Genomic DNA, 15,007 nt, shown 5'->3' with positions numbered 1-15,007 from the left:
TTCATCCATGTTTAAAAATACACATATTTATCATAAAGCATGCACAGTAAGTACCTTTTGACTAATAGTAACGGACGGACAGTTTTGATGCCTATGAGAAGTGGAAACTAAATTTATTACAACGCAATTAATGTTCATATTAAATGCAAAGAGATATTGGTGAACAAAAGCATTAAAAGCTTGGAACCCAAAGAGATGTATATGCAAGGACTAAAATTGTGATCTTATCCGTAATTGCATCAGAATATATCTTCATGGACTCTAGTAAAGTAGTTGTGATACTTGCCTTAGAGGTAGAAGGAGGATCATTGCGACTAACGCAGTGCATGACCTACCGTCATAGCGACTATGCAGTAGTTTTGAATAGATTTTATAAGATGGAGAATACAGTTTTTTAACATAGGTAGACAATCTTCTACTCCTGTAAATTGAATGTACAAAAATCTTTGAATCTTGTAAAGCAACTGTCGTGTTTATAATCTACAAATATAAGGTAGGTGTTTCTTTCATTAGCTTCGTTGGTTGTAAGCGCAAGTATGGAGTTTGCATTTATGAAGTAAGGTATTTTGGTAGTGGTATCTGGTAGAATTCTTTTAGCTTACATCTAAGATATTTATTTTAGAGGAAGAGCAAATCTACAGACCCTTGACTTTAGTGAAATGCCACACCAATTTGTTGAAATTAATGAAAAAGGAGAAGGCAATGGAGTCAACCAGTAGAATGGAAACTGTTTCTCTTAAAAGCCCAAAGAAACTTTTTGATATGGATGAGAAGCAGTTGGTTGAACTGGCCAAAGAAATAGCGCACAACGCTATCGAAAATGCAGTCTTAGAATTAGAAACTGTTGAATGGAAAAATGATAGCACTATCTGCACGAATAGCCATAACACTATGAAGGCAAAGATCTATCATGAGGATGCCATCGTTCGGAAAACCACTTGCGATACACCTGTAAAAAATGTAAGCGAAAAGTGTCAAACAATACTTCAAAATCAAAAAAAGACTTTGAGCTTTGTTATTTGCAATGATGAGAATAAACAAGATTGTGGTGATATGGCAAGTTTAGCTAGTGCAGACACTCGATCTGCATTACTGTATACATCTGAAAACATTTTAAGAGGCTCTAAGGTTGCTGGAACAGAGGCTGAGCTACAGAAAATCTACGACTCGCATACTACCGCAAGTCAGCTATCTTCTGATAAAGAGATTCCTGTCATCATATTGACTACACCTCAAGGAGAAAGTGTCCAATTATCACCCGCAAAGGCTCTACAATCGGTATTATCTGCACCAGAACAAAACTCTAGACATATTTCCGCAGAATGTACAGGAGTAAGTCAAGACTCTCTAACTAGAGATGACACATTAAACAGCTCATCGGTTTCTGAGCAGAAAATTGCTAGTAAGTCTTGTTGTCAGTTCAATGATGGTGAAGAAAACAAAAGTGAAAAAACAGAAGCTTCTTTCAAAGATCTGTGTCCCAAAGATGATTCTTCGGAGAAAAATTTGATGCTGCAAACCAATTTGTCAGATCTTAGTGTAAGCCAAGCGAGTCTTGGGAGAGAAATTGCATCTGAGGAAATAAAGGCTTATATGATGAATGAAAATAGTTTAATGATATCTGAAACCACAGCAAGAACTTGCCAATCTGTAGAACCGAATGGAGGAGAGCGTCAGACAAGCGACTCTTTCAATTCTGATTTGAATTTGGCTTCTGCTAAGGAAGCGACTATCAATATCGAACAAAATGAAAATAAGAGGGAAGAGTCAGAAAAAATGATTTCACCAAAAAGATACATTGACGGCAATGTAGAAGAAGAGCTATTGCTTGCAGAAGCGGAGGCTGCGTTTTTTGCTGAAATTATTAATGCTGAGGGCACGGTGTCAGAAAATATTCCGCACTCTGCAGAAATACAAAGCCTTTATCAAGGAGACCAAGAGACACAAGTTTTTGAAAATGACCAAATTGAGCGTGTTGGTATAGCAAAGAATGAGTCGCAAAAGAAATATAAACCTATTACCACTGGTAGGCACAGCATTTCCTGTTCATGAATGTTCTATCAAGTCTGAGGTTTCTGCAGACATTATTGAATATGGTTTTTTCCTGTTTATATCCTGCTTGCTTTGGAATATTCTTACGTATAAATACTTAGATCGGTTGTGTTTATTTTGTATAGATTGGGTTTCGGCTAAACCATTCACACCACGGAAGATGAGCTTTCCAGCTCCGAGCAGTCAGAGACCTACATACGATAGGCAACCTCATTGCGAAGGCAGCAGTCACTACTCCAACAACAACAACTGTCACGATCGAACACAGGTTGTCAATAAGCATTGCCTAATTTAAATTGTTAAAAAGCTGGTAATACATTTTATAAATGTGTCGAACTTAATTTGTCCAATTATTTCGCTGACCGAAGCACGTAAGAATCATTGTTTATCTTTTACACGAATGTTCAAGAGTTTTACAAAATGTTTTAGCTTCAAATTATTGCTATTTTATTAACTTAAACACTTTCATATCCTACATATTTATTTTAATAGAAATTAAACTGTGCGGTGAAAGATATAGTATAAGAACCATCTGAGACAAACATCGGGAAAAAGGAAGGGTGATGCGTATGTTGTATTGAAAATGATATCAACTATGTCCCAAAAATGGGCTTAAATTAGAAAGAGGTTTACATTGTTCGTAAAATATATTTTCTAAGCGGTCCCTTTGTTGGAAACATTTCAAATGTACAGCAATGCAGAGCCCTTTAGAATTTTAGATTTTCCTTTCTAGATCAAGCAGCACATCATGAGCGGTGAGGGAGAGCACGGCGGGCATGATTTGCGTGAAGGTATAGAGCATTTAGACTTAATAGGAGAAGACCAGAGCTATGACGAAGTACAGGACATAATAGTTTTACCCGATCAGCAAGTCAAAGCGCCTGCACAACCTCCAATGTTTCATCATCATCGTAAGCAGCAACCCCTTTTCACCACCTTACTAACTTGTACAGTTTCATTTAAACAGAAGTACATTTATTGAACTAGTTAAAAGTTTATTTAAAGTGTACACTTAAAATTAAAATTCATTAAAATAGTTTTCAATGTGTCATAAGTTCTTTTTTATTAACAGGGAAGATATATTAATTAAGGTGGTCTAAAGTATTTTTTAGGTGAAGAAAACTTCTTAGAATGTCTGTATTTTGTAATATTATTTTCCGTTCATCACTGGTAAATCTGTTTAATCTTGTTCAATAGTATTACTCAATATGCAGTTGTAAAAACTTTTTAGTAAAAATTAAATGTACTTTATTCTCTCAATTTTACAGGTAACATTTAAATGAACAACATTGAAGCATTGCTTCCATCTTGGTAATCTAGAGATCTAATCACTAGCTGTAAAGAACTTTTTATCTAGCCATGTTTGCTACTGCTCTAGATTTTGAAGGCAAATGTTGTTTAGACTCGGTGCACAGTAATGAAAAACAAGCGTTATTACAAAAATGTCACCTGCTTTATACGGTATTTTAGTCAGCCACCAGGCTGAGCTTCAAAAGGTCAGCAATTATATTACAATTTTTAGTGATGGGACAACTCCAAATTGACAAGCATAAATCTTTTTCAAGTTACATGTTAGACATGGCTTGCGAATACCTCAGTGTTTATAACTTGAGGTGCTTGTTACCAATCACAAGCCAAATCAGAGTTTAAGATATACCAACACCTAACATATCTATAAATCTTATAAGATAGGCTGTTCATATTTTGTTAAGAATTCTGCTTGTTTTAAACAAAAATAGTATTTATAATTTTGATTAATGAATGACATAAAGTGCCAGTGAAAATGACATTTTTTTAGATAATCGTGCTACTCCAAGGTTTAGACCACCTCCACAGCCTCGTTTCTATGCGCCAAATCACCAGCCACCACCTATGATGCATAGACCTCCTAACCAGTCACAAAACATGTTTGGACCAGCAAGATCTGCAGGGTTTCCCAACTCCCCTTATCCTAAATCAATGCCTAGCTACCCACATGCACCACGCCTACCAAATCAACCACCAGGGGCGCCGAGAGGCTCACCTCGACTTCCTCCTCCGCGCTCTCCTTCCCTTCACCCTCCCCCGCCTTCTCAACATCTGTTATCGTGCCCCTATCCAAATGAGCCGATGTTCGAAAAGTTCGACAAGGTTTGCAACATTCGTGATGCGTTGGTACCATACAAGGAAATTGATGGCTGCTGCTATTTTGATCCGATGTATCTTCCTGACAAACCCCCACCAGGCGTCGAGTTTGGCTATCCTCAGCGCGGGAAGCGACGCAAGGCGGTACGACTGAGCAGCAGGTTCCCAACACAAGCCGGAAAGTTTCATCACCACGCCAATTTCTATGTTAGAAATTGTGCTGAAGCAGCGATGAGCAATCCACATGATGCTAACTAAGATGAGAGAGTGCATTACCGTGTAGGCGCTGCCAATGATCTATGGTATAGATTACGGTACTGTTACAAGTGTAAAAATAGTTTAAAGTGTACATTTATAAACTTCTAAAATGCAGTATAGTAATTGCAGCATTCCAGTTGAAAGGATTTGACCAGTCGTTACCGATATTTTTAAGCTATCAGGTATGCTGTAGATTAGAGATAAATGCATGCAGTAACTCATCTTGCTTATTATTTCGCCATTCTTGAAACTCATTTGCCTGCCATGTTCATTCAAAGTACAAAATAAAATCATGATATAAAATAAACTCTTTGCATTACGCAAAAACATTATGTATTATGTAGCAAAGGTGAGAGAATAGGCTAATTAAATGCTGAAGAAAGATTTGCAAAAGAATTATTAGTACATATATGTTGTTTTCGATGCAACACAGAAGAGAGGGAAAAATATTAAGTTTATCATAAAATTTAATTGTTTTAGCATTGGGTCAAGGTGATTTTGTAAAAAAACTACGTTGGTTAGTCACATTGAAAATCTACAAATATTGCTGGTCGAGCGATCAGCAGGTGCAAGGTGAAAAGGTATTAGTGGTATGATGATGATCATCAAGAGTGAGAAATACCTTTGCGGATGCCAAACATTAGAAGAGAGTTCAACTGTTAGACAGTTTCCTTTGCTAGTTAGAAACTAGTCTGTAAAAGCATGCAGCAGGCTTTAAAAAGATAAGAACACAATTAATGCATTTGGTGACGTGCTAATTTAATATTTATTGATAAATGTCTCCATATATCAATAATAATTAGATGACAGCAGTATCCCTCGGGCAGTCATTTGGAAACCGTATCATTTTAGTTCAGAGTAACATAAAACAAATACATAAACACCATAAAATATGCCACGGTAAATAAATTGTAATATTATTATATGAAATAATATGCTATTTTTACAAAGCAGCAGATGATAGCTAAACTAAAATCAATAATTGTTTCTGGGTGTTGTTTGACTCGCAATAAGTGTACTACTTATATTGTTTTATTAAAAAAAGTAAAATTTTTAAACTATAAAGAATAAATAGAAATAATTTAGGCAAGTAGTATTTTATTATTTGTATCCAGTACAAAAGCTATATATATATTTACAGTAGATGATGCTTTGTTGTTGATCTGACCTAAGCACGCATAGACATCTATAAGCTACCTACATAAACATCTACATCTGAACTAGAGCAAATATAGCCCTTCATTATTAGGTCACAAATTTATAAAAGCAGCTTGGTTAACGAGATCATTCTTTGAGACATCAACTAGGAGAAGTCTTCGTGTAAACTGGTGGTGTGGCTGTGAACGCTTCCTGGAGTATTTAAAATTGAACTATAGGGCCCTGTCGGACTCGGTCCTGAGATGCCAGCGAACTCTGAGGCTGAAGTCTCGGGAGACAACTGCTGCTCTATTGAACCCGGTGACTTATCTTCTGAAATACATAAATACAAACCAGGTTTGTAAAATGTACAGAGGTTCTGGCTGAACTCGCAGACCAAGGCATAGACATCACAGAGAGACCTTGCATCAGTGACGAAAACAAAGCTCGTCTCGTCAAGGTAACTAATAAGATTCAGAGTTGTACAATAAACTGGCACGCTGACAGTCCCATTCGCCATGAGAGACCATCATGTGTAATCACTATGTGTACAAATATTCCCTGACATTACAAGGTGGTTCAGTGGTGCAGTTGGTAGTGTGATTAGCTGGAAAATTTGAGTACTCAAGTTTAATTTCAGTGTTGTGAATTTTTTCCCTAACGCTGTAAGTGTGGCTTCAAACAAACAGACAGATAGACACACGGCTCACATTATAGTAAAGAATGCCTGCACCTATGAGAACATGGTCAACCGAGAATTGATAGCAGAAAGGGGTGGATAGCAGCGCCTATTTATGCCTACTGATATCAACGTGACTGAATGTGCACAGTACATCTAATAAGTACACTTAAACCTTCACGTACAAGCCACTCTACGCACATAATATGATTCAATGATACCTATAATATAATATATATTATATATTGTCTATTATAGCGCATAACAGATGCCTCATATAATTTACCTTACTTTATTATTGTTTGTCTCATGGTCTAATTTGCTTTAAAAGGTCTTGACCTGTGTAAGTTAGGTAAATATCTCTTCAGAAATAGTGATTTGAAACGCAAAATAAAATCAAAGCCTTTTTTAGATAATCCACTTATTAATTATCGTCTGATACCCTGTGAGAGAAACGTCCGAGGCTGTCTTTTGGGCAGGTCTACAGACTATGAACTGATGTAGCGCAGAAGCAGTTGTGACTGGACCCCTAACACCATCAATAGTCCTTGTATGACTCAAACTACTGACAAATCATAACTCGATGCCCTAATCACTGAAAGTTTTTTCCCAGACGTTCCTTCTAAATAATTTTGACAGAGCTTCCTTCAGCCGTTATTAGGGAAAAACATAATAAATTTATTAACACAAAAATTGTTTTGTTTTTATTGACAGTTAACTTTAGTTTTAAATGTAGTGCTGTCAACACTCTCTCAAAATTAGCGTGTCTTCAGACACTTCCTCTAAAGCAAGGGCTCCTGTCCTCTATAGCAAGGGCTCACAATGTACTCATACCTGTTTCGTGAATATCAGTTTATTCATCTTATAGTAAAATAACTTTATACTGTCGCTATACTCTATGTGACAACATTGTGACAATATTGAGCAAGTGTTACAACTAGATATGCTGTCACACAATTGTATGGCTACTTTTTTGGCAACTCATCAACATCATAAAACAATCTTTGTAGCAGGTAGTTTCACTTTGTAAACCGCTATCTAGTAGTTTCATTCTGTAATAAACTGTTTGCAAGTGGTTTTACTTTGCAACAACTGCAGTTGAAAAGTAAATATATAGAATGGCTAGTTTCACTTTATAATAAGCCACTCGCTGGTAGTTTCACTTTATAACAAGCTGCTAACTTGTAGTTTCACTTTAGAACAAAGGCTGTTAAAAAGGGAATTTATTGTAGCAAAACTATTATTAATTGTCAACAAAAAAAATTTTCTTTAAAAAATTGAAAGAAGATTTATAATTGAGCTGAAAATATTATCATAAATAAACCATTCCTTTCAGCAAGAGAAAAGAGACAAGCTGTTGTGAATAATCTGGTGTAAAATACAAACAAGCAGTATTTGTCCTTTTAAAATGTTTAATTTTGATTTGCTAGCACTTTACTACTTTTACTTTTAATAAATGTTAACTTTTTCATAGTTTATTTGCCATCAGCTTAATTTAACATGTAATCAACTGTGTTTACGTCAGATCTCAGAGCTCTTAAAATACTCGTCGCAGTGAGATTATGTAAACCATTGCGCAGTAATACTTGAGAGCCTCTAGATGTAGCCTCCTATTTTGGTTATGAAAATTGATTTGGCCTTCTCATCTGACTTTTGAGATCGGCGTGCCCAAGTTAACTTAATAATGGATTCCCCCAGAGTCAGAAATCAATAACTTAAGCATTGAATGTCAAACGTGGAGCCACCTTAATTTGTAGATATGTACATCACTTGAGTTATTTTTGATTCAGCGCTATGAGGAAACAGGTTTCTTACAAGTTCAGATACAATAATTCATAAAGCTACATGCAATCCTAAACAGCTTGTTTTTGCAGAAACATATTTATTTTGTTTTATTTGTTTTGTAAAATGGAGAGCAAGCATTAAATATTCACTAATAAGCCAACTATATGGATTATACGAAGGCCACAACAAAAAGTAAATTATTATTTATTATTAACACTCTTAATTTTATATATTATATTAATAATATTATTTATTATCATTTTAAAAAATTGCAACTTGTACCTTCGAAAATATATGCACAGTTATCAAGCTTTTGGCACAAATATTATCTTTGGGCAACTATGGCATTATATATACATGTCTACTAGTTGGATGCTTAGGTAATAGAAAAGTCTTTGCACAGAAAATGTATTTAACAATGATTTAATAATTCATTTAACTTATTTATTTAATGTATAACAAAAGTTACCGCTCCAAGTCTTACACTTTGTATCATGAGAAAAGTGTTTTATGGAGTTGAAATAAATTAAGAGAAAAAATAAAACAGCAGTAGAGGTGTTTCAATGTAAATAAGAAATAATCAGCAAGTAATAGCTAAATAAAGTCTGTTTTGCTACGATTATAATAAAACTTACTTGGTATACAATTATATGATTTTAATTTATTTCAGTGTTGGCATCGCAAGGTGGAAATGTTGAATAGAGTGGTATAGAAACTCATAGCAATTATCTAATGCAAACACCCCCATGGTAAAAATCATCAAAATTTTATATAGCCAATGTACATACATAGCCTTGTGATTAAGTGCACTAGTTAGAAGAGTTAAGATATGAATGCTGTGTGTTCAAATCTAATATAATAATGATTTTTATAGATAAAATTTGATCGGTATAGCCGGACAGACGAGTGACAGACAGACGACAACAGACAACAGACAACAGACAACAGACAACAGACAGACGACAACAGACAACAGACAACAGACAACAGACAACAGACAACAGACAACAGACAGACGACAACAGACAACAGACAACAGACAACAGACAACAGACAACAGACAACAGACAACAGACAACAGACAACAGACAAACATTGAGATTTTTATGTATAGATATACAGTAACTGTTAGTGTTATGCTCTGTTTAACAACCAAAGCTCTGTTATATGTATAGATATACAGTAACTGTTAGCGTTATGCTCTGTTTAACAACCAAAGCTCTGTTATGTGTTATATAGATGGTAAGCGTATAAAACCAATGTACGAACTTATCTGCAACTGAATTAAAAAACAAATTCACAGTCAAAGAATGAATGCATAAAAACAGTGAATTTAGCGTGAACCAACCTGCTGCCGAAGATGACAACTGATCTACACTCTCTCCGTCTTTCTTATCTCCTAACCCATCGTGTTTCTGCTTTATCTTCTCCATTTTTCTAAATTTAGCACGGCGATTTTGAAACCAAACCTAAAAAGAGACAATTACCAAATTTTTGAAACATTTACAAATCCAAGCCAAAGATTTGTTTAAACTGCTCGCGGCTCAATGCCCCGTGGACATGCCCCGTGGACATGCCCCGTGGACATGCCCCGTGGACATGCCCCGTGGACATGCCCCGTAGACTCTCTGAAGAGCTGTTTTTCAGTGAATTTTTAATGATTATGGTGATGAACTAAATTTTTAACAAGTTTTTTGTCGACCTAACATGAAACAATTTGTAGTAAAGTGTGTTCTTCACCAAAGAAAATATGGTGTGTATATACATTATATATATATATACATGTACATATACATACAGTATATAAATATATATATTTATATATAAGTATAAATATGTAATATAATATGTATATAATATATATTTATATTATATATATTTAACAGATATATACTTTATTTATATAGTATATATATCCTACATATTATAAACATAATATATAATATATATATATATATTTATATACTAATATATCTAGTGGAAATCTTCTGACTAAAAAAGTGCTTAATGCCGTAAAGGCAGTGCATGTAGAATAATTTAAAAGAAGATAAGAGTTTTGACTATTATATTTACACTACTAATAGTTTCGTGTTAAAAAACACTCATCAGGTCACTCATCAAACACCTGATGAGTGTTTTTTAACACGAAACTATTAGTAGTGTAAATATAATAGTCAAAATTCTTATTTTCTTTTAAATTATTCTATATATTTATATAGATATATACTTTTATTGAACAGTCTAAAATCATTTTTATATAAAAAAGCATTCTACATATGGTGCCACAAAAAACAAAAAAAAACCAACAAATTAAAAAGTATTGACATGTCGTGCGTGTCATAACCGCAAAAACAAAAATTTATACTAGGAGACTTGAAACTAGCAAGTTTGGGTAACCATCTTATTTCTTCAGACAAAAGCTTAAAAGAATTAGCAATAAAATTGTTGAGCGCATCTTTTGGTTATGTACAAAATAAAATCCTCACTTCATGAATATCTGGTACTTGAGAATTCCAGGTTTAGATTTGTATGACCTATAACTAAGTTTTGAACGGAGTGTATGGGGAGACCAAGATTGACTACTTTCTAACCTGCACACGGGCTTCTGTCAAGTCTATTTTCATAGCAATTTCTTCCCTTGTATATATGTCAGGATAGTGCGTCTCTGCAAATGCCCTCTCCAACTCTTTCAGCTGCCCCGAGGTGAATGTAGTTCTAATTCGTCTTTGTTTTCTCTTCTCCGCTGATGCGTTGTACGGCTCCATGCTAGTAAGTTGGGATGTTTGGTAGTGTTTACTGTATGCACTCAGGCCTGTTGTGTGTAGATGCCATAGCAAAGAGTTATTCAAGTTGGCTGTGAAATTTTATCCACTCAAGAAAAAACAGTTCAACATGTATTTGGGAACAATGGCTTCAACAATAGAACTCTCATTTGCAGTCACTCTAAAATTGTTTGTTGTATTATACACCATTTGAAAGAATTTCCCTACAAGATGATGTCAATAATTTTATAATTTAAGATAAAATAACCCTCTTTAAAGGTCGACTTGCAACAAAATTCACATTACAGCTATTTGGTATCAAAAGATTCACCATGTCTTACTCTGCTGTGTTGCAGGTTCAAAATGTGTGGAAATGTGATTGCAAGCTCTTAAAAGCTCAAAAACAAACAGTTAATTGCAGCTATCATGAAAACAGCCGTAGGTTGGAATCCCTCTCAAAATGGCTCAAATGTGACGTAGATGAACACGATATGCTTCTGTTTACACTTTCATGCAACCTCAATCGTCGAAATATTTTCAGAAATATACTTTACGCATTCAATAAAACCATGTCTATTGTCCTCACGCATCTATTTCATTATCATTGTAATGCTGTCACTTCAAGCACTGATATCTCTTCAGCTAGTCTAAAAATCAGTTTGATTTTTTAACCTTAGCTTGAAGGGGTGCATATCATCCTCTGATAAACATGAGGAGCTTGTTGGTCATCTGTGATGGTTGAAAAATGCTGCAGAAATTGTTTGCACCATGTGCCGAAAAATATGGGTTACATGATCAGATTATGACCGGATGATCAGACCGAGCTGAAACGAAACTGTAAAGTGGCGAGCATTTATATTTGATACTGGCTTTCCGGTAGAACCCGAAGTGTTTGTCATAAACTAGTGCTATGAGCCATTTTATATTGAGCCTTTTATTGACCTTTAATTTCACGTGATAACATCACGTGTCAAAACAATAACCACGTCGGGTTGAATACGTCAACAAAATAAAGGGATTCCAACCTACAGCCATTTTTTTAATTGTTTGCTTTTTAGCTTTTAAAAGCTTGTAATAACATTTCCACATATTTTGCATGTTCAACACGGCAGAGTAAAACATGGTTAATCTTTTGATACCAAATAACTGTAATGTGGATTTTGTTGCAAGTCAACCTTTAATATTTTATAAGGAGATGGTTTACGTAGAATGCTCAGCTCAATGATGTCAGTATGTCATGGCTTGTCGATACATTATAGTTCTTTGAGTGAAATACATGGAGGAGCTGATGGCTGATCAATGCATCATCACTAACAAAGGGACAAAAGTAACTTTGTACAAAAATATTAAATTGGCTGGTTTATTTTCATGAAGTAGGCAAGACTCTCTATATCCAATTTTGGACCCTAAGTTCTACTATGCCATCATCTTAAGTTATGCGAACAAACAAACAATAATGAGTATACGCGTACTCCTGCCAGCTCTCACCACCGTCTATTCATGATTGTCAGTTTCATACACAGATTTTGGCTTAGTGTTCAACTAACCTGAGGAGAAACCGATAGGAGCGCCGTGTTGAATATTACTTGTGACATTATTGTTCAGACTTCTACCCATCTGATTGGTCATGTGACCCATGAGTTGCCCACACGAATCAGGAACAGATGGCACATTGCCCATGGGTTGGTATGAGCGTGACCCATACGGGTATCTGAATACATAGCATCGAGGTTATCATTGGACAACACAAGTATTCCTTTGCATTGCTCTTGATAAAACATTCAACTCACCTCAAATATGTTAGGAAAAAAGGATTAAAAACTATATTTGTAGATTAGTTGAAAATTACATTATATATCGTTACTTTGAGCCAATCACCTGTAAGCTGAAGCCTGGCCATGGTCAGTCGGAGCGAATGAGGTATTGGGAATTCCGGAATAGGGACTCGAAAGGTTAAAGCTGCCAGGGTCGTGCAGCCCTGTGAAACCTGCCAATGAAAAATAATGCATATGTTAGGGGGTAAATGTAGGAGTGAGAAGATGCATCAGCAATAGTGACCTTAATTATTAGAATTCAATGAAATTTAGTCAGGAAATGTTTGTAGCGCAATCTTGAAACAAGCCTGAAAGCCGAAAAATCAAACTGGCTAATAAGGCCATAGCAACTAGTCGAGGCCATCAGACACAAGAGATCAGCAATTTTAGACTTGCTGCTTGGACAATAACTAACAGTTTTTAAAATGAAAAGAACCTAAAACAATTACAGCAAAGTTCTCTATATGGACCTACTTGACCCTGTTTAGGGTGACAACAACACAACAGCAACAACACAACAGCAACAACACAACAGCTAGTCGCGTTGATTTGGAGCTACACCCAAAACTAATCTTGGCTTGCTCAGATTATTTTTGAGGCGCAGTTCCACCTCAAAACAGTTTCAGTTCTGAGGTGATAAGTATAAATACACACAAAACATACTTTAAAAGTTAATATTTAACATCAGAAATAAAAATAAACTGAGATAAAATAAAATCAAGTGCTCTGCCTTATAAAATGTTTCACAAAATATGATGATGGTTGTCCGATTTGGTCTAAAAGCATAGCCAGCACACAACACTCCAATTCACATTATAAAGCAGCATTATGCAAAAGGAGCTTTTTTCACTACGCATAATTTACTTCACTATTTTTGTTTTTGGTTTTTGTCTCACGGTCTAATTTACTTTAAATGGCTGACTCGTGATAGTAAAGTTAATATCTATCTATCTATATATCTATCTATCTATATATCTATCTATCTATCTATCTATCTACCTATCTATCTACCTATCTGTTTATCTATCTATCTATCTCTCTATCTATCTACCTATCTATCTACCTATCTATCTATCTATCTATCTATCTATCTATCTATCTATCTATCTATCTATATATCTATCTATCTATCTATCTATCTATCTATCTATCTATCTATCTATCTATCTAACAAACGCTTTGAGGCATTCACAACTTTACACTTTGATAAGATTCAAAGGATATTAAAATTGTATAAGGTATTAGAAAGATGACTATTCTTACCTGTAGAACAGACAGCGTTACTTCCGACAGCAGCAGAATCGAATGGTGCAGAGACTGCTTGAGGTAAGTACGAATATTCCATAATAGGAATACTGCTCAATAATAATGCAATTTATAGCCACAACAAATCTAATAGTTTTGTATTTAGTAAATTACGCTACGAGTTATTATTAAATATAATTGCTCTATCAGATTAGTTTTATCATTGACACTCGTAATCTGGTAATTGCCTGTGCTCCTTAATCTCGTTAAATGTGACAATCATTAGCAGTAACCTTGTTTTAAAGGAATGATGTAGGGGCCTTTTAAGGTTGTCCTCTTGTTAATGATGATGGCTAGATGACGCTTCTTTTTCACCAATTTTTGATATGAGACCAGCACTTATTTTAAACTAAAAATGTATTATTAAAAAAATGAAATGCTATTTCAATGTACTTCATGATTAATGTAATGATTCCTGAAAAAGCCCCTTTGTTGTTTTTGGCCACTGGACGGTCATTGGTGGAGAAATGCATCTTTCTAACGTAGCAAAGCATGTGATTGGCCCATCACTATTTTCATGCTAGCAGATAATATCAACATATGCATCTATTCATATTTTACCTGCGGAAACTGCGGGAGTAAAAGGACTATGTAATCTTACCCTGCTTTCTGCTAGAAAAAAACTCGCTGACAGTAATTGAAGCAGTATCAACAATATCAAATGATATGCAAATCTTTTGGTCCACAAAGAAATAAGATTTGGAAAAAAAATTAATATACTTATCGAATTATTTTATCTTCAATGCTAGTTTTCACCTAAATTGCAAACGTTACTTATAAAAAATAATTGATAAAATTGCAATATAATTATGTTTCTCATTAAAATAAATTTTCCACATTGCATAAAATAACTTCTATTCATTGTGTCAGCAAAGTGAAATATAAAACAGATTTCAAGTTCAGAGTTTGTTAGAAACGCAGATTCTGATTAAAGGAACTAATAGGTTTGTTTGGTTTTTTAAATGCTGAACATTATTCAAACTTTAAAGACTTTACCTTGTTTTTTGATTAAAATTCAATGGAGTCTTTATATGATACTGTAAACAGAGAAGAGTGACGAGGCTAACCTGGTCAGAACTGTAGTGCACTGA

The 15,007-nt window shown here is 34.8% G+C and overlaps 2 protein-coding genes across 2 annotated transcripts; one reads left to right on the top strand and one right to left on the bottom strand.

Annotated features, from left to right (window-relative positions):
* Nucleotides 1-684: 684 nt before the first annotated feature.
* On the top strand, nucleotides 685-4,434 carry LOC137406929 (uncharacterized). The gene is made up of 4 exons (XM_068093532.1): nucleotides 685-2,026; nucleotides 2,178-2,320; nucleotides 2,786-2,963; nucleotides 3,851-4,434. The coding sequence occupies exons 1-4, from the start codon at nucleotides 685-687 to the stop codon at nucleotides 4,432-4,434; spliced, it is 2,247 nt and encodes a 748-aa protein (XP_067949633.1).
* Nucleotides 4,435-5,605: 1,171 nt separating this feature from the next.
* On the bottom strand, nucleotides 5,606-13,956 carry LOC137406580 (paired mesoderm homeobox protein 2B-like). The gene is made up of 6 exons (XM_068093178.1): nucleotides 13,875-13,956; nucleotides 12,676-12,784; nucleotides 12,345-12,508; nucleotides 10,627-10,847; nucleotides 9,384-9,504; nucleotides 5,606-5,904 (listed from the first exon to the last, which is right to left on the bottom strand). The coding sequence occupies exons 1-6, from the start codon at nucleotides 13,954-13,956 to the stop codon at nucleotides 5,738-5,740; spliced, it is 864 nt and encodes a 287-aa protein (XP_067949279.1). The 3' UTR covers nucleotides 5,606-5,737.
* Nucleotides 13,957-15,007: the final 1,051 nt, after the last annotated feature.

Source organism: Watersipora subatra, chromosome 10 (assembly GCF_963576615.1).
Source record: "Watersipora subatra chromosome 10, tzWatSuba1.1, whole genome shotgun sequence".
Taxonomy (NCBI): Eukaryota; Metazoa; Bryozoa; class Gymnolaemata; order Cheilostomatida; family Watersiporidae; genus Watersipora; species Watersipora subatra.
This window is presented reverse-complemented; position numbering and strand designations above follow the sequence as displayed.

Excerpts from the sequence above, each read along its gene's own strand:
- LOC137406929 (XM_068093532.1), top strand. The coding sequence starts at position 685 with ATGAAAAAGGAGAAGGCAATGGAGTCAACCAGTAGAATGGAAACTGTT. Across the intron at positions 2,027-2,177 it reads ATATAAACCTATTACCACTG|ATTGGGTTTCGGCTAAACCA; the intron begins GTAGGCACAGCA and ends TATTTTGTATAG. Across the intron at positions 2,964-3,850 it reads TCCAATGTTTCATCATCATC|ATAATCGTGCTACTCCAAGG; the intron begins GTAAGCAGCAAC and ends ACATTTTTTTAG.
- LOC137406580 (XM_068093178.1), bottom strand. The coding sequence starts at position 13,956 with ATGGAATATTCGTACTTACCTCAAGCAGTCTCTGCACCATTCGATTCT. Across the intron at positions 12,785-13,874 it reads TAACGCTGTCTGTTCTACAG|GTTTCACAGGGCTGCACGAC; the intron begins GTAAGAATAGTC and ends TTTCATTGGCAG. Across the intron at positions 12,509-12,675 it reads GGCCAGGCTTCAGCTTACAG|ATACCCGTATGGGTCACGCT; the intron begins GTGATTGGCTCA and ends CTATGTATTCAG.